Below are 26,559 nucleotides of genomic sequence, written 5' to 3'. Positions count from 1 at the left end.
AGCCAGCAGCCCATAAACTCCTGGGGTCCCAGAAGAGGGATCCCCTCATCTCTATAGCCTTAGATTATCAGTCAGCGAGCACTCAATAGATGTTTGTAAACAGATACATTAAATAATCATGTCTGTGGTTTCTGACCACCAGCTTCACCTTAATCAGGCACAATGCAAGTTAGCAGAAAACTCAAGGGTTTCTAAGAACAAATGCAAATCCCCATCAATTTCCCTGTACCTTGAGGAGAGTGGTCTTCGTCGGGTCCAGCTTAGAGTTGCACTCCACCTGCACAAGGAGAACGAGAAGAAATTTGCTAATTTTCTACCTGGTGCCAAAGTCATAACCTTTCCCCACTCCTGCCACTATCATCGGAAACTCCAATGTTCCTACGGGCACAGAAGAAAGAATGTAGGCTTTGAGATCAAATATAAGTGGCTTTAAATTCCAGCCCCGCCATTACTAGCTGGGTGACCTTGGACTAGTTACTTAACTTCTCTGAGCCTTGATTTCCTCATTAATGAAATAGGGATAATCTCTTTTTCAAAGTGTGGTGATGAAGATTAGCTAAAATGTAAAAGATGCTCCAGAAATAGTTGCTAAATGAATGGCCTTGTTTAACCAGCTGCTGCCAGTGATTCTATGGATTCAACATCCTCAGTCCCAACAGTTATTCTTCATATGAAATCACATCCACCAAGATGGTTTCTTTCTTCAGTTTGTCAATGGCCCTCTTAAAAGTACATCCAGAAGTGAGTAAAATACCCATATATAACCTGTGATGTTCAACATGCCTACAGTAGAACTGTCACCTCCCCTAATGTGAACAATATATCTTTATTGATGCATCCTATGATTGTGTCCAGTGGGTTAGATTACAAGAAATTCATGTTTCATTAAGACACTCCAGGTCTTTACTAAATGAACTTTTGCAGACCCTGCTCTAGCCCACTGCACAAGACATGTCACCACTCTAGGACTCTGCTCAATAGCCCCCAAGTCTCCCATGTCCCCAGCTATGGCAATATTGGAAAGATGGAGGCCTTGTTTTGCCCCCACAATATCACAGGTGGGAATTAAGGGGTGAAATGAGCCAGAAAGTCTTTCCTAAGCCCTGCTCCCCAGGTGCCTCTCTGCCCTGCCAGATGATCAGGCACCAAGCAGGTCTGAAAGCTCCACCTGATTCCCAAATGGTCTCCTCACCAGGAAGTCAAGTGGCAACACGCCCATATAAACAAGCCAATGGGAGGCAGATGGGCAGGTGAGGGGGCCTGGGAGAGGAGATAAAGGGCCCACTGCCAAGCAACTAGGGCTGGCAGTCACCAGGGAAAGAAGCTGGCAGCTGGGGACTCTGCCCAAAGGCTAATATGGCATCGAGAAGATGTCACCTGTCCTGATGAGAGCAGAGTTGGGAAGCAGGGTGAACAGGGAGACTTCCTACAAAGTCAGCAAGATTTGGACTGTTGCATTTAGCCCAGAAGCCAGTGGGTGATTTCTACATACCACAGCGTCCACAGCAGGAGAACTGTCCCCAACCACCAACAAAGCAGGACACCTGGGGGCAGGGAGAGAAGAGGGAGTTAACGCAATGTTCACTGAAAGATTCTCACACTCCTGGGCCTGCCAGGCTGGGATCAGAATGCTAAAAAAAATTTATTTTGTTTTCCCCAGTACCATTTGCTTTTTTTTACTTCCTTTTTTCTCTTTCCTCTGCTATGTTCTTAGGATAAAATGGCTTAAGTAGTCATTTACACCTTAGTATGAATTATGGCCAGAGAATTTCTGCTCCCTGGTGTTTTATTTTCAAGAACTCTCTCCTCAAAGAAGGATGAGTAGGACTTCACCAGCAATCAAGATCAGAGACAAAAAGGACATGCCTGACAAAGGACATGGCATGTGCCAAGATCAGGTGTTAAACATTACAGTTCAATTAAGGAACGGAAAAAAAAAAATCCAGTTGATGTATCCCTGACTGTCTTTTCCTTCTAGCTTTCTATAGCACTTTACGGTGGGTCCTGTGTCTTACTCATCTCCAAGTTCAATGAAGCAAAGCCATAGAGTAGGTGCTTCATGAATTCTGTCTCATGTGGTTAGCATTCCTTGTCTGAGATCCGAGTCACCCCTCTGGATCCTGGGGGCACCCTACAAACCAAACTCCTATATGAGGAGATGAACGAGGCTGTGCCTAATTCCTGGGTGGAATCCATCCAGTTCTCACTGACTGCGCTGTCCTAGGGCAAGGGGGGCAGTCCTGCCAAACTCAGAGCCAAGGTGCTGCCGGCATCTGTGAGCCAGGCTAAAGGGACAGGGCGGGAGGGAAGGAAGAGCACTCACTGCAGGGTGACTGTGTGGGCTCCGGGCATCGGCCGCTCAATCTCCAGGTCCCGCCGGCTATGGACAAGCGACAAACAAATGCATCAGCAGAGCCTCCCCTGGAGGAAGGCCCCTCCCACCGAGCCAATCCCAGGAGGTCCTGCCATTGGCCGTTCTGGCAGACACCCACATCCAGCCTCTTAGGGTCCATACAAGTGGTTTCAGGGAGAGCAGGACTCACGCATTTCCGGTGGAGCCGCTTCACTGTCCCCAAAGTGTGTGTGTGTGTGTGTATGTTTCTTTTTATTGGAGTAGAAATCACACCTTCATCTACAGAGGATCCGTACCTCCCGTCCCGTTGTCACCACCTCCCACATGGTCTCCAGCCTCTACTCTTAGTCTCAGTCTCACTCTCGCCTCCGACTCTGAGTCCTCTATTTAGTAAACAAGACCATCTTTTTAGAACTCAGACCGGATCCTTTCACTTCCTCATTTTAAATCCTCCTACAGTTCCCCACTGTCCTGTAAGGCCCAGTGTGGCCCCCAGCACTCTTACCTGGAGATGTACCCCAGCCTCTCACTGCCTGGCAGCTCTCATCGTGAGATACCCTTTCCCGGCTCACAGCCTGGAGCCAGACCAGCTGGATTCAAATCACCCTCCTCTGCTCCCTAGCTGTGTGACCTTGGGCAGAATGCTGAACCTCTCTGTGCCTTTACTTCCTCAGCAGGAAACAATGGTGACAGCACCCTAGTCATAGGGTGTTTCAGAGGAATCAGTCCATTCCTGCAGTATGTGGGGCCGTGGGGGTTGCTGCTGGTCTCCTCTGGGTGCTCACTGCCAGGACGAAAGCCCACCCACTCCAGTTCTCATTTAGTGCTGGCTGAATAAGCAAACAGCTCAGCCTCTGTCTTCAGTTACACCCTGGGGATGTCACCAGTCCCTCCTGCACTGAGAGGCGGGGAGGAGAGGAAGAGGGAACAGACTCCAGCGCCCTTCATGAAGTCAGGTGATTAACATGTGGGGAGACAGAGCCCAGGAGGCTCCTCCCTGTCCTCTGTGGGAGCACAGCGGGCGGAGTTCACTGGGCACTCCAGGTCCTCATCCTTGGAATGACTCCCTCGCCTCCCAGCAGCCTCCCTGGATTCCCCCCCGCCCTCCCCCAGCGCCCTGCAGCTCTCCCTCTCAGCTTTCCTCACATCTGGCCTCTCCTGAGAGTCAGCCACAGCACAGGCATTTCCTGGAAACCCTCTGAGGTGTGACTGTGTCCCACTCAAGCCTGCACCCCTGGTGGGCTGGAGTGGAAGTTCAGCTCCTTGCAAAACTCTGGGAGGCAACTCACTTCCCCGGGGTCCTTACCGCGCACTCCTGTTCTGGTCATCTATTTCCTCAGGGGCTGCATTTTCTACTAATTTTGTCATCCCCCCTCTCTTGCCCCATGTTCGCTCCAGGCCTACAGAAGGAGCCGGACGTGTGTCCCCCGCGTGGCCCCGCAGCGTCCCGGTACCTGTTGTAGGCGTTGATGAACAGGTGCAGGTTGCCGGGGTTCATGTCGTTCACGATGTGCTGGCGGTAGGTGTGGACCACCTCCACGTTATTCTGCATCTCCTCCTGCGTGGAGAGAGGGGGAAATGTCATTGTGGGGACTGTGTCCCCGGGCCAGTCTCTACCCTCACCATTCTTCAGGTGATTCAGAGACAACAGACTAATGCCTTCTCCACGAGCCTGCTCTGGAGCCTAAGGGCACCTCTGGGAAAGCGGAAACCGCTGCCCAGGTGCAGACTGATGTCTGGGTATCAGCCAGGAGCAGAAGGAACGCAGACCTGGAGAGACAAGCCCGCCCTGCTGGGCTCAGACTTCAGGCATCTTAATGTGAGGTCAGTCAGATCGGGAGCTTGGCTCCATCACTGCCCCTTTACTGGGCAAGTACTTCACCTCCCTGAGCCTCTGTTCCCTTAAAAAAAAAAAAAAAAAAAAAAAGACTGGATGATATTACCCACCTCACCAACGGTGGGATTTAATAGCGTTTGAGCACTCTGGAAAGCCCACTGTAAACCGTAAAAAATTGATGCAACTGTTAGCAATTATTATGCTTTTAATGGGAAGAGTTGAAAAGAAGTCCATGTTTGAAAAACAAAACCAATTCATGCAATGGGAAATTTCTAGAAAAAAGGGCGATCTTGAATCCCATGAGGGCCAATGAGACCCATGCAGAAGGCCAGCCTCAGCCTTCCCTCTCGCTGGCTCCTTCCAGAGTGTGATTTGGGACACAGACAAGTTATTGGGGTGCTCTGTTTCTCATCTGTGCAACGTCAGAGGCTGTAGGTTTCACAGAATGGCCTGATGTGATCCAGGCCAAGAAGAGCAGGAGTGGGAGGGAGCTAAGGGGGCCCAGGGTCAGCCCTGAGCTGTGTCAAAAGAGTCCACGATCCTTGAAGCAACAGAGACTAAACAGCTATTCAAAAAAAAAAAAAAAATCAGGAAAAAAATAGTCCGAGGAATCGTGCTGGGGTTACAGATCACTGAAACACAACCGCAGAAACTGAGAGGCACCAACAGATACCCTGAGTAATGTGGGGTACAGTCAGGCCAGACTCACCCTGTGCCTGACACCCCTCTTCCAAGAAAATACAGACAGACATTGGTTCTGATCTTTCCCATATTCCTATCAGGTTCAGATTAGACACTCAGAGTGGAGAAAATACGCTGCAGACTGTGAAATGAAGCATACGAAAGGAAGGAGGACTAGTGGACTGAAAGGCCGCCCTAAAAGGTATGCCCACATCAAATTCCTGGACCCCTGAAGTGTTTACTTATTTGGAAAAAAGGTCTTTGCAGACGTAATTTAGAATCCAGAGACGAGGTCATCCTGAATCATCCTGGTGAATCCTAAACCCAACGACAAGCGTCCTTGTAAGAGACAGGCAGAAAGAGATTTGAAACAAAGATGGAGGCAGTGATGAGCATGAGTGGGACAAGCCAAGGGGCGCTGCAGCTACCAGAAGTCGGAAGAAGCACAGAAGGAGGACCCTCCCCTAGAGCTGCTGGGGGGAGTGTGGCCCAGCCAGCACATGATTTCAGACCTGGGAAAGAACATATTTCTGTTGTTTTAAGCCACCCAGCTGGCCTTGCTTTGTTACAGCATCCACAGGAAACTAATACAGAGACCAAATATGGTGGGCACAGTTCATCAACTCCAGCGGAACATCTGTTTCCCTGGGAATCATACAATCACATGCCAGATGGCCCCACTCTTCTGCTCAGGAGCAAACCGTGGTGTGTGGACTACACACAGTAAACAGAGCAAGACACTTCGAGCTGGGCAGCTGAGGGGTACTTCAGACCCTAGAGTTGCAGGAGAGCCCCAGCACATCCTCCAGCCCAGCAGGAGGCGCAAAGCCAGGGCGAGGGGCCACGCTGGCCGGCTGCCAGGGCAGGGCCACACACCACTTGCAGGCTGCACAGGGCTTGGCTTGGCCCGTCCTCTGTGGGGCACCTGCGGGATAATCCATCTGAGAGCCAGGCGCCGGCAGAAGCACAGATGGCCAGCATCCTGCATAACTTACAGGAACCACAATGGAACCAGAGTCATGGGTTCCAATCCCAGCCTTCTCTCCCTGGCTGTGAGACTCACACTGGTCCCTCAACCTCTCTGGCCTCAGTCTCCTTAGCCACAACATCAAATAAAAACTATTTCTCACATGGCTCATAGAGTTCTTAGGACCAAGCCTGACACACAGCAAACTCCGTGGATATGTTTGCCGTAGGTGTGATGTGTCAGAGTGCAGAACTGGAAATAATCCAAGTGTCCATCAACAGGTGAATGTAGAGGTGAACTGCAGTACATCCATCCCACAGAACATCACTCAGCACTAAAAAGGGATGAACTCCTCATATACCCAAAACAAAGACAGATCACAAAATAATTATCTGAATGAAAGAAACCAGATTAAAAAAACCCCAGCGCATACTGTATGATGCTGTTTACGTAAACACCAACGAATCAACAGTGACTGAAGGCAGAGGAGGGAGAGAAGGCTTGCCCCGCAGCACAGGGGAAGACCTGGGGGTGATGGTATGTTGTTCATTATCTGGGTTATTGGTGTCCACGTATGTCAAAATGTATCAGATTTTCTACTTTCACTATGTGCAGTGTATCGTGCATCAATAAAGCTGTCAAAAGAGACCTCTATTACAGGGAGAGGGAGAGAGAAGGAATGACTTGACGATCGTGGATGAATGATGACGCAGGATTTGGGGAGGGTCAAATGGGGCACCCCCTTGCCGCGTCTGGTTCGTCTCTGAGCCCTGCGTGCCAGGCAGCACATGACTGCTCGATGTCAACAACAGAAGGCCAGGCCATGCTGCTCACCTTTCCGAAGAAGTGGGATATCACCATGTCTGGAAGGGCTTGGGTCCATCCGGAGATCTGAGGGGACAGAGGCAGGCGGGATTAGAAAGCGGGTGTTTGCAGTCATGACCCCACTGCCCTGGGCTGTAGCAGCAGTGCTGGGCTCCCCAGCATCCAGGTCTGAGGACACCCCCTTGACGGGGATGCCGTTACCTGGTAGACCTGGGGCTGCGGGAGGCAGGGCCTGGCCCTCCATCAGTTTCTTACTCTCAGAGCCCCGTGCACAGGAGATGCACGGAAATGTGTGTGAACAAAGGCCCTACGTGCTCCCAGCTTTCGCCATGCCACAGCTCACCAAGTCCTCAGCAAGGGGACCCGTCTGTTGCCTGTAAACACACACTGAGCTCTCCCGGCCTATGTGACAAGAGCTGCTTACTTCGAATTATTCTTTCTGTGTCCTCCTCGAGATGGTCCCTTTCAAGCCAGTTTTCTCTCGGAATATACTGAAGTCACTAAAGATACTGGCGACCTTCTCTTCTCTACCTCTCCCCCCGAATAATGCTCGGTATACAGCAGGAACTCTGCAAATGCTCGGCATACAGCAGGAGCTCCATAAATGTGTGTTGACCAACTTCAGTCTCAGCCAGGGACTGGTAGGGGAGAGAAGCTCTAGATGCAGGGCTCCTAGGCTGACCCGACTGCCACCTCCGAGCTGTGTGGCCCTGGAAGAGCTGTGTGGCAGAGCTGCTGGACCTGAGACCTGTCATCTGTAACCAGGGTGCCAGGAATTTCAGAGTCGCAAGGCCAAGGTGAAGGTCACACAAGGTAACTACACATGTCCCAGGGTCCGACCCCAGTGCCTGACACACACTAGACCCCTGAGAGAGGCCTTTTCCTACCAGGGCTGGGGTTGAAAAGAAAGGATACGATGTAGATACCAAAGCCCCACAAACAGTCCTCAGGCTCCATGGTAGCCAGTGGTCAGCACCCCAGGCCCCCACATTTGGCTCAGAAGCCAACTGGCCAACTGCAACACCATTCCCTTTACTGGAAAATAATATAAAAAACAGGGAGTGTGTTCTGCCCCTGAATATCAGGCCAGCAGGAGGAAAGGGCTCCCGCGCATTCTGGCGGGGTGCTCCAGGAAGAAATGCAGTATCAGAGTGGCCGGGATGGGGTGGGGGGAGGAGCACGACTCCTGCGAACCCCTTGTCCCCAGCAGCCACCCCAAGCTTGGGAAAAACACTTTTAAAATGAGAAGCCAGAATCACCCCCAGCTTGAAAGTCTTTGTCCTGTTTCCATTGGAATGGTTTCTCCTCTCCTTGGCAAAGACTAGGGACTTTATGAAAAAAAAATCATTTTTAAAAGATAAACAAGGAACCCGAGGACACCAGCCAGAGCAGAGCTTCCTGAGACAGCTTGGGCCGCCTTTCCAGGCAGGGGTGTGTCCTACTCGCTCTGCGCTCCCAGACCTGCGCTGCTGAGGTCAAAGCGGGCATTCGATGCCTGCTGGAGAGACGGGGCAGGCAATGAGTCCAGCTCGGAGGTGATGTCATGGAGCACAGAGTCCAAGGAAACTGCATTCACCCCCAGTTCTCCCACTGTCTGGCCTTGTGCCACCCTGGATCCCTGGATTCCTAATCCCTGCAACTCTCAGTTTTCCTCCTCTGTAAAATGGGTATAACAATCTCCACCTCCTACAGTGACCGTGAGTATTGAATGAAGTCACACACGCATAGCCACAGAGAGCACAAAGGGAAACTGATCAACGTTCAGTACATATTAGTTATTATTGTCGTAAAACTAAGTGGCATAGAGTCAGTGCCTAATACATATTTCTTTTTCAGTAGTAATATGTAGGTAACCGGGGTGAGAGGCATCTGTCTTGTTCATCTTTTTATTCTCAGCATCATGATCTAAGCCCAGCATATGCTAAGTCCCCGGTAAATACCTCTTAACCCAGGCTGTGCTGATCAAAGCGGGCTGGGGACCCAAGTCCCACTGGTATTGCCGGCTTGGGCAAGGATGTCCTATTGGAAACTGAATGGCACACGGCTGAGGTCACTTTCACTATTCAAAGCCAAGCAGAGCCAAGCAATCTGCTTTCTTTGCTGGGGGTGATGGAAGGGTAGGGCTTGGAGAGGTCTCTTGACTGTGTCCTCCAGGAAGGGTGGGGCACACCTGTCCCTCTGCAGGCTGGGACAATCCCTGCCCAATCCAAGCCCCCAGCCTCACCTTGGAGGCGGCCCAGTCCATCCAGCCTTCCGCACAAGGGTTCACGTTGATGAGGACGAGGCCTTCCACCATCTCAGGGTTGTTCAGCTGCAATTCAAGATACAGAATGAGAGAGACAACCCTGCCATCTGAGATACTGAGAACTTTAAAAGTCAAACCGAAGATTGAGAAAAGCACCAGAAGAGAGCCCCTGTGGTCCCCAGAGCAGGCCGCTGCTTTCAGCGCCCCGGCCCTGCCGGGTGAGGCTCCCACTTAGCAGACACTACACTGTCCCTAGGGACACTGTCCCTAGGGAAATGGGAAGAGAACATCGTAGAAGTAGAGCATGTGCGTTTGGCAGACTTGTGGGACAAGTCACTTCACTCCACTGTCCCTCAGCTTCCCCAGCTGTGAACTGGGTGTGCCATACCATTGACCTCATAAATCAGACGGGGCACTCAGATGTCCCTCAGTCATCAGTAAGAATTCTATTACTTCTCGGAGACTGAGGGATAGAAATCTGAGATACAGCTGAGAGCTGATTTCATCTGCTCAGAGCCTAGAGAGCCAGACCATTTTGGGTTCACGTCGGCATTGCTAACCTCTAGCAAAGTCCCGCAAGTAACAGGCAGTCGGAATACAAAGTTGAGCATCACTGCATTTTTAAACAATTGTTTGGTAAGGATACAAAGGGCCTGGCAGCACCCACTGGGACCTACAGTGATCATGTTACCACGTGGATCTCTGATTCTAGTTTGGGATCAGCCAGGGTCCAAGAGTTCCCTGACTACAACAACGGGGCGGCTATCACGAGGAAGTAGCAGAGTAGAACAGTCAGCGACGTGAGGACCCGGCCACAATCACCACGAAGTGAGCAAAGACGATGATAAAAATATGTATGGAACAGCATCTCAGTGAAGGAAAAAGAGTCCACTGGTGAGTATGGCACCCCCGCACCCCCATGTGCGTGTGGAACTCCGGACGACACACCCCAATGTGAACTGCGGTTCTCCTTTGAGAAATGGAATTATGGGTCATTTTTTTCCCTTTTGGGATTTTGGGGTGCTTTTTCCAAATTCCTTCCTTAATCTTGAATTAATTTTATTTAAAACCTATTTTTTTTAATGCCAAAGAACTCACAGCGAATCGAGTGAGGATGTAGGCTCCTGCTCCAGTTCCCATGCCGATAATGCTTTTCAGCCTGGAAGCAGAAACAAAAAAGATTCATGTCTTAGAAGGAGAGAATGAGCGGAGCCCGCACAACCCTTTGAGAACCTAGCTCCCCCTTGCTCTGAGGAACCTTGCCTGCCCCAGCGTCTGTCTTGGGCCTCACTGGGGGTGCTGGCAGGCTAGCCAAAGGGGAACCCACTGCCGTACGCGCCCTGGAGGACCTGCAGTGCACCATGCTTTATAAGGCTTGACAGAAGCCCATGACCTTGGAGAGACTCGCCCCTTTCCACACTGCTCTCCCGACCGCGGCCAGGCTCTGAGAGCCCGGCTGTCGTTTACGAGAAGGCCTATTTCCTGCACTGCTTCTTCCTGCTCCTGAGCTTTAGTTTGGATTCTAGAACTTGGAATGCTAATATATAGCACAGGGAACAACATTCCATATCTTGTAATTGCCTACAATGAAAAAGAATATGAAAAAGAATATATATATGTACACCAGAAACTAACACAACATTGTAAATCAACTAAACTTCAATTAAAAAAACAAAAAAAAATTTTTTTAATTTAAATTAAAATAAATAAATAAATTGGGCAAGAACTCTGAGGTGTTATCATCATACAAAAGCCTTGAGAAAGAAGGAAATGAGCACTAAAGAAATAAGGGCCTGGATGGAGAAGTTGAGGGCTCACGCAACCCTATTCCAGAATGTTCCATGGGAAAAAGAAAGCAATGAAAGAAGAGAGGGGAGGAAAGGATGGGTGGGGTGGCTGTCATCAGGCGATGGAGTCACCTAGGAGAAAAACTCAACTTGCAAGAGGCAGACGGGAGTAAAGCGGCTGCGGGAGAAAGTGTTTGCAGAGCGTGACAAGCTGATTTCTTCCCTGATCCTTAAACGTTAACCGAAATTGCAGCGGGTGGGGCCAGGGCAAGGCCGCAGGAGAGGCAGCAGCTAGAGGTCACCCTTGTCTGCAAGCTGGTGGGGAAGGGGATCCCGACTCTTACCCAAACTGGTGAAGGACTCCAGGGAGCATTTCGGCCAGCTGATCCATGGAGGGGTACATGTACCTTGGGAGAGGCCAGGGGGAGGCAGTTAGTGAGAGCCCGGACCCCAGGGGAATGAACGGCGCAAACAGGAATGTGCTTGGAGGGCAGGGCCTGTGCAGCAACCAGCCCCGAGCGCCCAGACTCCCCAGTCTTGTCTCCGTGGCCCCTGTTCCCAGCACCCCGCCCCACAGGCTACACGGCCTGCTCCCCTGAGCAAGGATGCTCTCCATCCTGATTCCCCCACCTTTTGTTTGTAGAGTGACCCTTTACAAACTGCTTGTGCCATGTTCCAGGCCCAACCCTAGGCCTCCATTAGCATTATAGGCTCATTTAATCTTCACAACAACTCTGTGAGGCTTTGAGGATGTCCCCCTTGGAAAAGTTGCAAACATCACCTATCACATAGGCTAAGGATAAGCAACTTGGCTTCAGGGGACAGGCAGGACTTGGAGTTCTTGGGATTTCAAGGCCCATGCACTCACTTACGACCCCAAAGGAGGTCTCCTGGCAGCCCTCCCGTGGAGCATTTCTGACCTTCAGGAAGCCCTTCCCTCTCTTATCTCCTCTCCCCAAGAGATGCTTAGGAAGGAGCTTGGGAGAGGAGATAGAAAAGGCCAGCCACCCTGATCTGCTGGACCCGGTGGGCTGCTGGGCTTTGGGAAACGGATTCCCAGGGGGATTTTAAGGCACAAGGATGCCTCGACTCACACATCCTCCGGGACCACAGCTCCTGTTATCAGAGGGCTGAGGGAGCTCCCCTCGGCTCAAAACTGGTCCATGACAGCAGGTACAGAGGAGGGTGATCGCAGTGAGGACACACATATGGGTGATTAGGGAGCTGGCAGGTGGCCTGGGTGCACATTAAGGCGAGAGCTTCCCCTTTGCTGGATGCAGGACACAACAGAGTCTCCAACCACCACTCCTTAGCAGGGCCGGGAAAGGGTCTCTTGCTCCCACGGTGCCCGCCTTTCCAACGCGGATGCCAGTGGCCAACCCCCGGCAGCATATGGAGCCACTTTCCACACTGGCTCCTCCCCCTGGGCCAGCAGCAACCGCACCCACCGTGTCTCTCCGAACCCAGGTTTCTCCTTCCCGATTATCTACAGTGTCTAAGCTGGCTGTCCTCTTGGCCTTTGTACCTGCTGTTCCCTCTGCCTCCCCATAAGCAAGTGTGCCTTCATCTCCCCTGAATTTCCAAAAAGGAGCCCAAGGACCTCTGCTCCACCAGGTGCCAACAACCCCAGCCAGCGTTCTTGCCATTTTTTTTTCTGTGTTCCCAGGAGGAACTCAAAGAATTGTCCCTTTCACCAAGGCTGTGGCTGTCATCAGGGAGCCTGGCCCTTTTCATCGAAAGCAGGTCCACCTGAAATGCTGTGTGAGAAGCCAGCTCCTGCGAATGTCCCTGATCCAGCCGGCGGGTCCCTGGGAGAGCCATCAAGATGCCTCACCAGACCCAGATGGTCCAGGTGCTGCGGGGAGCGGGGATGGCACTGACCAGAGGCATTCTCCAATGCCGACCTCGGGGCAGAGGACTCAGAGCGGGCAGGAAGGGTTCCCTTCTGGTCAACAAGGGAGTCATTGGCCTTTCCGCATGCCAGCCTCCTGGCGAGGCAACAGGAGGGCCCCCGTAAGCAAGGCAGACACAGTCCTGTGCAGGAGCCGGGCAGGGAGTCCGCAGAAGCAGGTGAGTGTGACTAATAACAACGGTGACCACGAGGGAGGTAAAGAGTCTGAGAGGGGGAGATCGAAACAGGGAGATCTGATCACGTGGTCAGGGAGGGCTTCTTGGAAGAAGTGATGTTGAAGGGGACATGGCGGGGAGCTTGAGGACTGAAGAGCGCAGGGAACACATTCTAGGCAGGGGGACCAATGTGTGCGAAAGGCAAGAGCCAGGAAGACCCTGGCTGGTGTGGCTGCACATAAATGGAGACATTTTCTTTCTGAAATGGCTATGGCTCGGGTGGGGCCAGCAGCCCCCAGAGAGTGATAGTGGGGGAGCCACCTGACTCTGCGACTTCTTTCCTCACTGCTCTTGGGGGTCAAGTTCACATTCTACTCACAAGATCCCCACTCATCCAAGCTGACTCCAGAGCTGGGAGGAACCCAGCCAGGGACCCCCACCCCTGCTCTGCCATCTCAGCCTCTGGATGGAGAGAGAGAGTGCATCCTAGAGGGGCCAGGAGACCCTCAACCACGGGAGGCAGAGCAAGCCAGGCCCCATTCAGACAGCAGTTCCCACCAGCCATCCACTGAAGTCACCTGGAGACATGAGGGAACAAATACCCTGCACCAGGCCTCCAGGACGACTGAATAAAAGTCCCTGGGAATGGGGCCCAGGTTTCAGAATATTTTTTAAATTTCCCCTTGGGGAGCTAAGAGCCATAGGGTGACCTCCAGGTCTTTCAGACAATTGTTCCAACCAAAGATGGACACACTGACACGTCTGTCTTAATCCACTGTTGTGCTAAGAAGCTTTCAACTCTTAACATAGGTCTCGGTGTCCCTTCCCTTCCTCTGATAAAGGTTAGTTATTAAAGATGATTCAGAACACTAACAAAAAAGGAGATCTATTTGTGGATACCAGGAAGGCCCCTTGTAGGAGACTTGAAGCCCAAGAACCTGCTCCTACTTTGGTTTGATGGCAGCATGGCGGGGGGCCTCTGAGAGGTCTGCCTCCCCGACGTGACCCAGACTGTCCAGTGCACTCTGTAATTCTGGCCTCAGCCTCACAATGAGAACTGAAAGGCCACGCCAGCCACACGCTGCGGAGGAGCAGGCAGTGACAACACCCAAGAACAAGGCAGCCTGACATTCCAAAGAGAATACAAGTCAGAGTCCGCAGATGGGCTCAAACCCGACTCCCCCAGTTAAACTAGCCAGGCAACCCTGAGCAAGGTCGTGAACCCCTCCACACCTCAGTCTCTCCATCTAGAGAATGGGCCAGCAGTACTAGCCACGTAAGGATTAAATGCAGATAACATTTGTAAATAAAGATTATTAAGCCTGGCCCACAGGACGTACCTCATCAATATGATTTTCAATCATGTCCTCCCTTTTTCTTTCCAACTTTTGAGATCTTTCTACTATTTAGTCTTGTCAAGGCCCTCTCCCACTTCGGTCCTGCCCGGGCCGTGTACACCTATTAAAAATCCAGCCCAGCCAGGTGGGCGTGGGGCGGAGTCTGAGGCAGGGGGCAGCGGGGAGGGGCGCGGAATGGGGAGTTGTTGTTTGATGAGCACAAAGTTTCAGTTTAGGCTAATGAGAAAGTCCTGGAAACAGATGGTGGGTTGCACCATAATGTGAACGTCCTTAATGTCACTGAACTGTACAATTAGAAACGGTTAAAATGGTAAAGCTCAGGTTATATATGTTTTACCACAATTTAAAAAAAAAAAGTATTAAAAGCCATCCACTGCGTCCCCCACCAGCTGTTTGCACCCTGCGTGGCTGTCCGACCCCTGCCCTGGGGCCCGAGGCTCCGTCCTCTTACCCCACGGGGAAGGAGGCAGCCCCGTCCTGCTGGCCGGGCGCGTCCACGTGGCAGACGGCGAAGTGCTGGGTGATCTCCTGCATGTCCTCGGAGTTGAAGAGGGGGTTGTAGCAGGTTTTGTCTGGAGAGCGGGCAGGCGGGAGAGAAGAGGAAGAAGTCAGGGAAGAACAGGCAGCAGCTCATCCTGTCTGCTTCAGGCCCACTCAGTAGGGGGACGGGACTTCCGAGAAAGAGACATCTTTTCTTTACCACTTTCCTCTGCAGATAAAAGGCAAGACTAAGTCACGGGGCAAGGGCGTGAGCATGGAGGTGGACACGGTCAACGACGCTGCTGCCCACGCTGGCGGATGTCCTTAAGCCTCCAGTCAGCACTGGCAGGGGATCCCGTCCCAGCCGCTTCCCCCTCTTCCTCCCGTCCGTCACGGCCTGATGGTCCTCCAGTGAGGTGGGGTCACTCCATTGACCCTCTCTTTCTCTCTGGGTCTCCTAAACCCTCACCTCAGGGATACTGGCCAGGGCACACATGACTTTCAAACAAGCAGGAGTATTCTTATGTGGCCGGGGATGAGTCTCCTAATTGCTAACGGCCTGAGGCAAAGATGGCCAGCTGGTCACCAAACCCTTTCCCTTTTCTTCCCGGACACACAGCTGGACTACACTTCCCAGCCTCCCTTGTGATCAGAGGCCATCGGGTTCTGGACAATAGCAGGTGGGGCTCAGCGTTCCCTCAAGACACCTGCCACCCAGTCCTCTAGGTTTCGCGCCCTTCCCTTTCTGCCAGATGTGGAGGAGCCAACAGAGGCCTTAGTGACCCCAGGGGATGGCGGAGTCACAGCTAGAAGGAGCCTGGGTCCCCGAATCCCCACGTGGAAGGTGTCCCACAGAACGCTCACTGAGTTGTTCTACGAGTGGGAAGTGAACATATATTGTGTTAAGCCACAGAGGCCTTCGGTCCCTCATTACAGCACTGATGGCACTGTAACAGCGGGGCGTGATACGTTGACACTATCCATCACCCCACGTCCTCCCCAGAGCCCAGTGGAATGAGGTGGTGCAAATCGAAGTACCTCACATGGCACCCGGTACGTAATGATCACAAGGGGGACACACAGGGCAAGAAGAGAGAGAAAAGTGAGAGTGAAAGAGAAAAATAGTTTTCAGTGGCTGACATCATTCCCAGCCTCAAGGAATTACAAGCTGTAGGGGGAAAAAAACAATGTAAATCAGCAGTCTGTCAATCAAAGTGCAAGCAAGCATCCAGCTTGCAATATTCACTGGACCAGGAAGGCAGTAAGTGCCTTCTGAATCATCACAGAATCATTTCTGTCCTGTGTAATTTTAATATTAAGAAGATCTTACTCCATTCCCATCTGTGAAAAATCTACATCTGGTAACACTTTCTGATAATCTTAAAAATCCGCAGTCTACACATTCACAGCGGCAGTGTTCAGCACAGTGGGGACGTGGGAGCAAGCCACACGCCCATTAACTGAGACGAGATAAACAGAATGTGGTGCATTCATACCATGGAATATCTGCCATTCAGCCAAAGAATGGAGGACAGATACATGGTGTAATGTGGATAAACCTTGAAAACATTCTGAAAGAAGCCAGTCACAAAAGACCACATATTGTGTGATTCCATTGATAAAAGAATGTCCAGAACAGGCATATCCTCAGAGACAGAAGGTAGACCAGTGGTTGCCAGGGGCTGAGGGGTGTGGGAGATTGGGGGGATGACAGATAAGAAGACAGGATTTCTTTTCAGTGTAAAAATGTTCTCAAATGGATTGTGCTGATGGTTGCACCACCCCGTGAATATACTAAAAACCATTGCAGGCATTCATTAAAAGAAGTCCCTGTCACACAGACAGACGGCGGAGGAAGGCAGTGCATTCCAGGCTCTTCCAGTCTGTGGCAAGAGTTCTTCCCAGAACAGCTCCAGGAAGTCTCAGCAAAAAAAAGAACCAGACTCCCCACCACCCACCATCCTGGTCCTCCAGCCCCGGCGGGAACCGGCTCCCCGGGGGCACCTCGGGACTTACGGTTCATGCCAATGTCGTGGTACGTGAGGATGACGGGCCGGTTTCCCTTGGGCGTCCCGCACAGTGTGACATGAATGGAGCCATGCAAGGTCTCGATGTCCTGCTCCTGGGGGGAGACAGCAGACAGTCGGGGCTGTCATGGGGGACGTACTGCTGCAGACCCCCAGCACGCATCCCACTGCGTTCCGAGGCAGCTTCTCATCCGGCGGTGGGAGCACTGAGTTTCAGGTGGCAGGCCTCTCTGGCCAGAGGAGCCACTCCGAGCAGCAGACACGGAAGGGGGGTGAGAGCTCAACCAGAGAAAGGGGGTTTAACCCACCAGGGGGCCTGCAGGGCCAGGGTAGGAGGGGACCGAGGTAGTCAGCCCCCCATCCTTTGATGTCAGTGGTTGTCAATCAAAAGAACTTGGCTCAAAAATAAAGAAATACACCCCAATTCTCAGGCTCTACCTCGAGAGTGGGAAAGTTCAGTATCTGTACTTTCAACGAAAACTGGCTCCCTTCTCCATCCCAGGCAGAGCGAGGCCAGGGCTTCCCAGGGCCCTGCTCTGAAGACCCCTGTAGCATCCCCTGGGATGCCTGGGGAACGGCAAGTGCTTTAGGCGGGATGGCGATGGGTAGAAACAGGCACGAGGATGGAGGGGGCTCTGCTCCCTGTCAGGGCCCAGGCCCACCCCAGCACACTGGTCCTCTTGGCCCACCTGCCTAATCACCCAGCACAATGAGTGCCCTGAACACAGAGCCTCCCGTCTCCCCCGGCCTCTCTCCTTCCTCCTCTCAGTGCCTGTTCGCTCCTGCCTATACAAGCGCTGGAAAAATCCACAGACGATGGAGCGACAGCCTGGCCCCCAGTGGGGGCCACAGATCATCTGCTGGGCCCAGCCTTGGCCCTGAAGCCGCTGTGGGAACAATGGTCCACTGTGGGGGCCACATTCTCTATTGTCTGCCCAGCTGACCCACACGGCGCCGTCTAAAAATAGGCCCGGCCAGGCAGTGTCCTGGAACTGGCCTGGGGCATCAGGGTTCAAATCCAAGCTCTGCCTTTCCTCAAGCCCTCTGAGCCCCCAGGCCCCACCTGTAAGATGGGGGCCAGCCACCTCCCCCCGGGTTCCTCTGCGGAGGAGACAAACCTGGTCAGAACACAGCCCCAGGAGGGATGGGCGTGCTCGGTGCACGGTGGCAGAGGGTTTAATGAGGTGCTTGGGCACCACGCTGGTGGCAGATATGGGATGTCCAACCCTGGTTGGCATCAGGGTTGCGTCTGGCAGCCCCTAGGCATGGGGATGGGTAACAGATGTTGACTGATCTCTTTGGAGGCCTTAAAGTTACAAAGCTGCGGAACCAGAGCTAAATTTGTCCAAGAAAGAAGGGCCTGCCTCTGTCCTGTTTACTGTGATATCGTCGGGCCCCCGCACAGCTCAGGATCTGTTGGATAAAGACCTGAGGCTCGCACGATCACAGGAAACATAATGTCTCTAGAAAGTCTGTTGGCGCATTTTGGATTCTGGCTACATTCTGCCCCTTAACTAGCTGTGAGAGTCTCAGCAAGCCCCCTCCACGTAAGTCCCAGTGTTGGCGTGAGACCTCCCAGGACTGGCACGAGCCTCATGGGGCACTGACACTTCACTCTCACGAAGCACCAGGGAAGTGCTGTGACCGTGGCCCTCTGCCTCGCATCACCTGGAACTTCAGCACCGTGGTTAGCCTTACTTGGAAGGGTAAAGAACCCAGTCTCAGAAAGTGGAAGTGGGTGCGGCACGGTCCCCTCCATGCAGGTGGGCTCAGGTAAGGGATACAATTTGCGAAGCGCCCACCAAGAGTCAGGTGAGCAGTCCCATTTTATAGACTAAGAAATTGAGGTGAGTTCCCCCAGAGCACCCAGCTTGTCGAATGAACCAGGATTACAGTTCACTTCCTCTGGGTCCTCATACTGGTGTCGGCCCCCATCAGCTCTCCTCTGAGTTCTGTGCCCACCAGCCCTCACAGGGAGGGGGAGGGAAGGCAAGTGTGATCTCTCCCGGGCCCGAGACCCAGTCCTGAAGTCTCCTGCGCATGCACACAAGTTCTCAGCCCGCCCTGATGCTCTCTCCCTACTGGCCCAAACTAAGAAGACAGGCTCTAAGATTGGATGGAGGAATTAAAACACCCACAGACACATCCGTTTGTCCTCTTCAGTCCCTGAGGAACATTCTGTCCTGTCCCTGTGGGGATGAATCACCCAGTTTCGCAGGGGGAGGAATCCACCCTGCACCTCCCCACATTCCCCTAAAGAACGGGCACCAAGGGACCCAGGACGTCAGAGCTGCACGGTGCACCTTGCGTCCTCTTGCCTGGTGGGGAAAGGCCCGTCTCGGGGCTCATCGGGGTTCCTGGTCTGGCTAGGACAGTGGCTAGAAACACTGGTAAGACCCCTCCGCCCTCCAGATAGCCAGCCTTGGCTCTTCCAAGTTCAGAGCCAGATCTCAGAAGGCCCTGCTCACAGAGTTTTGACCCAGTCAGGGGCCATGCAAAAGAGAGAGAAATCCAGGCTGCATGGGTTTTCCTCTCACCTCCTCTGGAAGAGTCTAGAAAGCCACTCTCTCAGGGTGCAGAGGGGAGGGCAGGAGGGTGGCAATAATCACTGTTTCAGACCCTGCTCCAACCTTTTTACACTCGCTCCCTCCTTGAATCCACACAACGACCCCACTGGTTAGGGATGGTCCACATCTCCCAGATGAGGAGACTGAGGCCGAGAGAGGGGAATTTGCTCAAGGTCGCACAGCTGGAACGGCGCAGCTGGATCTGAATCTGAAACTGCCCGAGTCCAAAGCCTGTGCTCTTTGATGTCTCCATTTTAACACCCTGTGCCAGGTGTCCCGCGAAGAAAGAAAACCTTTAATGTGCAACGTGCGCTGTGACTCTCTAAAGAGGGATGCAGGAAGTCAGGTCCCCACTGATGTGACTGTAGGTTGCTTTCTATCTCTCCAGCTTCTCCAAAAACCAGCAATCCATGGGTCACATGCTGGGATATACTGGGCTGTAGACCAGAAAAATAATCTGCTCCTCTCATCCCCCTCAAGTTGCATCTGCCCCCACCAGCCGGAACGTACAGCAGTGCGTCACACTTGGAAAAGCCTCGGCACAAACATCACTTCCTGGGGGTGGCCCTTCCTGCCACCCACTGCACACGGGGCTCGTGGTTCTTGTTCCCTCGGCTGTAGCACCTGCCACAATGACATATCTCTGTCTCAGCTGCCTCCTCAACCTGACTGTGGATTCCCAGGGAGAAAGGCTGGCTCTGCCCTAAACGGTCTGATCTGCAGGAGATACATAGAGATGTACGCATTTCACACTACCTGTAAGCCAGCAAGTTGTGAAACGGCACCTATGCCGGCTGTCTGCATGCTTATAAGCTGCTGAAAACAGTACCTACCACTAAGTATTCCTCAAAGATTTCAGCCATTTGGCTGCCGGTTCTGGCTTGGAAGCTTTGTGAGCTATGTTGTGAGCAGACTATATTGGTGAGCTTTCCAGACATTTGTTTCCTTCTTTATGACAGGATTCCCAGCAATGCACCTCAGAAAAGTCTCCACTTCTCCATCTCCCTTGTAGCCAAGGGTGGTCAGAAGACTCAGTTCTGACCAATGAGATGCAGAACTTGCTGGAGACTTGAGGAGAATATTTTTTAAAGAATCAAACTTGGCCTTTTGATTATTCCCTTTCCCTCTTCCACCTGCTTACTACCTGGAACATGGGTGAGATGCTTGGGGGTTCAGCAGCCATTTTATGAGCATGAGGACAAAAGCTACATGCTCAGGATGGCACATCAGGAAGCTGGAAGGAGTCTAAGACTGGGTGACATTCATAGCCTGCTATACTAGACCTTCTAGGTCAGCAAAAATGTCAAACATTTCCTTATTCAGGGTACTGTTGATTAATATTAATTCTAATGAGACACCCACCATGTGACCTAGGCCAAATTACCAGACTTCTCTGAGAATTCCTTCCCTCAGCTGTAAACTGAGATCAGTAGCAAACATACCTGCTTACGGAGATGCTCCCAAAACTAAAACCATGGTAGGGACTGGAGAGTGTTGCAAATTGCAGTGTTTCCCTCCATGCTGGTTCTTACAGACGCCTACCCCAGAGGTGATTACTGTGAAGCCACAAGGGCCAGCCCCCATGGTTTAAGTCAACTGGCTGGATGATCTAGAGGAGCTCTGAGACCAGCTGCTGTCGCCTCCCTCTGTAATCCGCCCACCCAGCAGGCCCCAGGGAGACGCTGAACACTTGGGACTAAGAGGATGACACACTTAACCAGGCTCTAAGTCAGCTGGGGAGCCAGGCTGCCCCTCCCCTCAGTCCAGCAAGCTTTGGTCAAGGCATGGCCTGAGGGTGGAGGGTGACCTTTGGAATAACAGGCAAAGAAAGCTGATTTTGGCTCATCAGACGCAGCATGACATCAGGGCTCACTGAGGCAAGAAAGGCAAATCACGAGAACAGAGACTCAAGATAAAACGCCGAAGGCTTGTCCCACCTTTTTATAAAATAACGTACCCCTCCCCATCTTCCTGGTCCATCTCCTGTGCCCACAGCGGGGGAGGGTGGGTCAGGCTGTGCCACAGACCTTGCCCTTCCCACTGGGTAAGGAGCACACGAATCACGAAGAACGATGGGGAGGGATGCGTGTGTGGAAGGAACACAACTGTATCTGCACCGAAGGACAGCCATCCCCTTCCTGGGCAGACTCTACACAGCCAGGTCTGACCCCTGTGCTATCAGGTCAGCCACTTCCCAGATGGCCTCTGGGGCTGAAGCCCAGCTCCCAAAGGTGCACAGCTGCGAGGAGTAGAGTTAAGATTCGCGACAGACCCTGGGGCCCCCAAGTTCTGATCCCTGGCCAGCTGGGACATCTAGAAGAGAAGAAGATCTCAAAGAGGTCAACCCCCACCATTTCTCAGCTTTCCTTAATGTTGTTGTCACACCGAGAAACAGAAGAGTAGTGACAGTCAGGAAACGATGCATAGTGTGTAGGAAGGCGTCAGCCTGGGGATACAGCAGCTGGAACCCACGCCGAGGATGCGCATCTCCAAGCCAGAGAGAATCAGGAGGAACGTCTGTCTGGCGTTAGGGAAAAGAGCAGGAATGGAAGGAGGGCCATCCACGGAGCAGAGGGAGGCAAAGGAGGCCCGCCTGCTGAGTCTGATGCTGAGTTCACATCATAATCGTGACATCTCGGGGACAGAGATACGGTCCCCATTTTTACAGAATAGAAGATGAAGCCTGCAGGAGGTCAGGTGACTGGCCAAGGGCACGGGGCTAGCAGAGACGGAGCTGATCCCAACCCGCAGTCCACTGCACCCATTCTGCGACACCCGGAGATGGGCGTCCACACTAGGTCAGCCTGGTGGCCTGGGCTGGACAGCCCTAGGGAGGCGATCAAAGCCTCACCACAGGGGGGCTGGCAGGTGGGGTGTCCTGTCACCTCCACCAGGAGGGCCTTCCCAGGAAACCCACAGAGGAGAGCAGGAGAGGCAAAGACTCATTTGGCGCTGACCCAGATGCATGCCACCGCCATCTGTTACTCGGAGTTTGCTATAAGTCCCCATGGCTTCCTCGGAAGTGAGGCTGGGGGCGGGCAGGGACGGGAAATGGTGGAGTGGGCTGAGGATTTCCAAGCCTCTGAGTTCTGCCCACCTTCAGTCGGGGGCATGAAAACAAGAAGCAACTGTGTACAAAGAAGGAAATTCGCAAAAGGGCATCATTTCTGTTTTCCCTGTGAGCTGGTCTACTTCCAAGAGAGGGGAAAAAAATCACTGCCCTCACGACGAGGATCAGACATCCCCCCAGGCCCAGCTCCACCAGACTGGGTGTTCCAGAGCGGGAGCCAGACCCCGGGAGACCCTCCAGCCCACCACCCTTCCTGCCCCAGGCCCCTCCATCCCTTCTACCCGAGGGCCCGCCGGTTAACATCAGCTCATTGCCCAGAGATCCCTGGTAAATACACAAACAGAGATTCCCATGGAAACCAAATCAAATCAAACTATCTGAATAGCTAAAGATCTAGGTGGAAGGAATGAGAAATAGCAAATCCACCAGGAGAGGTGATCTGGGGCCAAAGGAAGTTACCCAGCCCACGAGCAGGGATTGATGAGCAGCGGACTCAACTCTGCCGCCCCCACATCACCCCGCCCCCACCAATTATACGGACTCTGGCTCTGCACTTGGGCTCCAGACTGACTCAGGCTTTTCATCTATCTCATCTTTGTGTGACACTGGACAAATCCCTTAAGCCAGCTCAGAGCCTTGTCTCTTCAACAAGGATGGCAACAATATCTTCTCCAAAGGGAGGACTGAATGAAATGATGCAGGAAAAGAGGTCAGCGCAGTTTCTGACATACAGTTAGTGCTCGAGAGACGTCAGCTCTCACCACCCCCATGATTATTATGTATCTAACAGTCCGATGGGCTGAAATTCAGGGCTATCTCTTAGAACCCTTTGGCAAGTTTCTTAACATCTCCAAACTGGTCCCTCATCTGCAAAGGAGAATATCACTTCCTACCTAGCAAGGGAGCCTTGCACGATGGGTGGGCACACAAATACTCATTCACTCCCTCCCCTCCCTCCCCTCCCTTCCCCTCAGGGGCCTTTGACAAAGCCTCCCCACCTGAAGCAGAAGGGGTAGGGCTGGATCCTAAAGCATCTGCCAGCTCTGATATTCTTGGATTCTAGGATTCTAGCCAAAAAAAATAAACCAGAACCCCAAATACTCCCACTTTCCGTACTCATCAAATTTGCAAACACAACTGCCTAGTCTGATGCCAGAAACTTCTCTGCAGAGCCAGATCAAGCCACTTCCTTCCTGCAGCCCCAGCATCTCATACTACTATTAGTTTGGAACTACAGTCCCTAAAAACAGGGCTCACTGCCTGTCACGCTCACCCTAGAGCCCCAGCACCTAAGACAATGCCAGGCACAAAGCAGGCATCTGTTAAGAACAAAGAGAACAAAGGAATGCATGATCAGAAAGATGCCTCCACCTCACAGGAGAGCTCTTGGGATTGGCTGGGCGGGCTCAGCCCAGGCTGGTGCACGATGTTGATGAACCTCATCTTGCTCCCCAGCCCCACGCCGAGGCTTCCCTCTGTGGTCTCCAGGTCCTCACTTTGCTGAGTTCAGAGGACGTAGCACCCCACCCACCCCAGACCAAGTGACCTTCAAGTTGACTTGCACAGATAGATGGCACCAAACTCCTGTTCTCTGCTTTGCCTATTATCTGTGCCTGGGGATAGGAGCGCGTAAAGTGCTTTGCAAACTATCAAGAGGGATATAAAAGTGAGGAACTATCTTCCCAAGGAGCAGATAAACTAGGCTTTCTAGGTTTCTCTGATGAGCAAGATTTTGGAAATCTACAATAACCATATGACCCAACCATTCCTCTTCTGGGTTTACACCCCGAAGAACTGGAAACAGAGTCATTAACAGGCAGTGTGCACCCCTGTTCACAGCAGCACTATTCACAATGGCCAAATGTTGGAAGCAGCCTAAGTGTCAACTGATGGATGAATGGATAAGCAAAATGTGGTCCAGATGTGTAACGGAGCATTATTCAGCCTTAAAAAGGAAGGCCATTCTGACACATGCTTCAGCATGGATGAAACTTGACGACATCGTGTTAAGTGAAATAAGCCAATCACAAAAGGACAAGCACCGTGATTCCACTTATGTGAGTTACCTAGAGGAGTTAAATTCATAGAAACAGAAAGAAGAAGGGTGGTTGACGGGGGCTGGGAGGAGGGGAATGGGGAATGAGTGTCTTACGGGGACAGTTCCAGTTTTGCAAGATGGAAAGAGTTCCAGAGATGGATGGTGGTGATGGCTGCACAGTATTTTTTCACAACAGAGTTGGCAGACATGCCGTGTCATTGAGTCAACACTGGGGAACATCACATCAGGGTCCTCGTCATCACTGTCCTCCCTACACTGCCACTTACACAAGGTTGGAGCGACTTTCCCCGCTTTGCAGATGAGGACACAGAGGCTGAAAGGAGGGGGAGCATCTTGCTCTGGGTCAAACAGCCACAAAGAGGGCAAACCCAGCTGCTGAACGCCTAGTCTGGGGGAATCTGCGGGCTTGAACTTGCGGGGGCCGGACATCACAGGGCTGCCGCAGGAAGACAAAACCACAGAGCTAAAGGCTGCTTCCTTGGCGGTAGGGTCACAAAAAGCTAACATTTCAATGGCAAAGAAAGTAGGTTAGCGGCTCCCCCTCCTCCCAGGGCCTCGCCCAGCCCAGCCCTGAATGATCCTCCCGTCCCTGGGGCTGCCACTCACAGACTCAAGTCCCTAGAGCCAATCCAACCGCCAGGCCATGGCTGCAGCATCTGTCCAGCTCCACTGCCCTGTGACCCGCCTCTCCCTGTTCTCAGGAGGGTGGGAAAGGACCAGCTGTAGGATCAGATGTCATCACTCCTTGCCGCCCACTGCACAGCCCTGGACAAATGAGTCCCCTTGCTCTCTGTCCTTCCGTTTCCCCAGCTGTAAAACGAGGGGCTGCATGAGATAAACCTAGGGCCCCTGGGGACCGATTCACCTCCTGCTTTCCCAGAACATCCCCCGCATGCCCAGAGTCCTGGGAGACAGAGACCAACGTACGGAGCTCTAGCCTGGGGAAGGGAGAAGCAGAGACGGCACAGTAAGAAGGCAGGCTTCCTTCCCGCTCAGGCAAACGTGGGTGTGAGTCCCAATCCCAACACTCTGGGGTCAGTTTCCCCATCGGAACGAAGAGGATAATAGTACCTCTGCCTATGCTGTTGTTGCGGTGTTGCATGAGATTTTGGCTAGGAAGCCCTTAGCACAGGGTCTGGCTCGCAGGAAGCACCACTAAACCCGCCTCATCAGGCGTGGGCAGAACAGGAAGCTCTCAGGGCTCGGAGAGGGAGGGCCCAGGGTCTGGTGCCACCCTCCCGTCACTGCAGGGTGACCTGGGGCAAGCAACCTACCAACTCTGACTCTCTTCTTAAACAAGCATAATAAAGAGTAGAACCAGAGGCCACGTTCCATGAGACCACACCCTCCTTGAAGGCCACAGTCAGTGTCCTCGGTGCTAATGCAGCCAATGACATGACCGGCTCGGGTCCCTCCCTCCTCTGATGGCCTACAAGGTGCAGGGACCTGATGGTCTGAGTCACAGGGGAACGAGCCAGACAGACACAGTCAGTGATGGGGTGGGGGGAGTGACTAGCTTGGGGCCTAGGCTACTCAGAGCTCCCTCCCTGGGAGGGACATAGACCCAGGGAGCTGCCCCACCCATCCCAGGCCCCTCTCCCGTTTCTATGCACAAAGGTGGGCTGAGCCCGCCAGGTAGCCCTGCTTCCAGCTCCAGTGGAGCTGCAGACTGAGCCAGGACCACCCCGCTGCACTCCTACCCAGTGACCCCAGAGGAGAAACTGTGCCTGGAGGTCTGACCATGTCTCCTCTCACCCCCAGGCATGGTGGCTCAGGGGTCCCCAGACCCCAGAGTTTAAGGGTCACTTCCACACATCCATCCATGCCTGTAACCTGCATTGTTGCAGACAGTGTGGCCTTTGCTTTCTAAGCAATGAGCTCGGCTGTGAACAGCACTGGTGTCGGCGTTATCACAGGGGGTGGGGGGCTCAGGGGACCTGAAAGCTGGGGGCCTCCCTGGCTGTGCGACCTGAAGGCCCTTGTATTAGGTGATACCAGAACCCCAGGCCCCCTAGGGCTCTTGTGGAGATTAAATGAGTGCCTTTAATTCGATAAATACAATTAAAGGCAGCATGCTTAGAACAGTGCCTCCGCACATAGTGAGTGCTCAGGAGCATTAATTCTTACTGTTAGGCTAATTTTACAGATGGAGGGTCACTTGTTCAAGGGCACACACTTTGCAAGGGTCAGCTAGGATTAAATCTGGTTGGCCCGACACAAAAAAAAAAAGAGAAAA

At 52.7% G+C, this 26,559-nt stretch overlaps 1 protein-coding gene across 1 annotated transcript in view; it reads right to left on the bottom strand.

Moving 5' to 3' along the window:
• Positions 1-26,559, bottom strand: part of NDRG1 (N-myc downstream regulated 1) — a 48,549-nt gene that overhangs the window by 6,105 nt on the left and 15,885 nt on the right. Inside the window, exons 4-13 of the mRNA XM_032468012.1 lie at positions 16,617-16,722; positions 14,572-14,692; positions 11,040-11,102; positions 10,007-10,067; positions 8,888-8,974; positions 6,673-6,729; positions 3,808-3,911; positions 2,324-2,380; positions 1,493-1,544; positions 230-277 (exon numbers count right to left, since the gene is read on the bottom strand). Coding sequence (XP_032323903.1) covers positions 230-277; positions 1,493-1,544; positions 2,324-2,380; positions 3,808-3,911; positions 6,673-6,729; positions 8,888-8,974; positions 10,007-10,067; positions 11,040-11,102; positions 14,572-14,692; positions 16,617-16,722 — 756 coding nt within the window. The remainder of the gene's footprint in view (positions 1-229; positions 278-1,492; positions 1,545-2,323; positions 2,381-3,807; positions 3,912-6,672; positions 6,730-8,887; positions 8,975-10,006; positions 10,068-11,039; positions 11,103-14,571; positions 14,693-16,616; positions 16,723-26,559) is intronic.

This window comes from Camelus ferus, chromosome 25 (genome assembly GCF_009834535.1).
Source record: "Camelus ferus isolate YT-003-E chromosome 25, BCGSAC_Cfer_1.0, whole genome shotgun sequence".
In the NCBI taxonomy this organism is placed as follows: Eukaryota; Metazoa; Chordata; class Mammalia; order Artiodactyla; family Camelidae; genus Camelus; species Camelus ferus.
The sequence above is the reverse complement of the archived record's forward strand: the minus strand, read 5'-3'. Positions and strand labels throughout refer to the sequence as shown.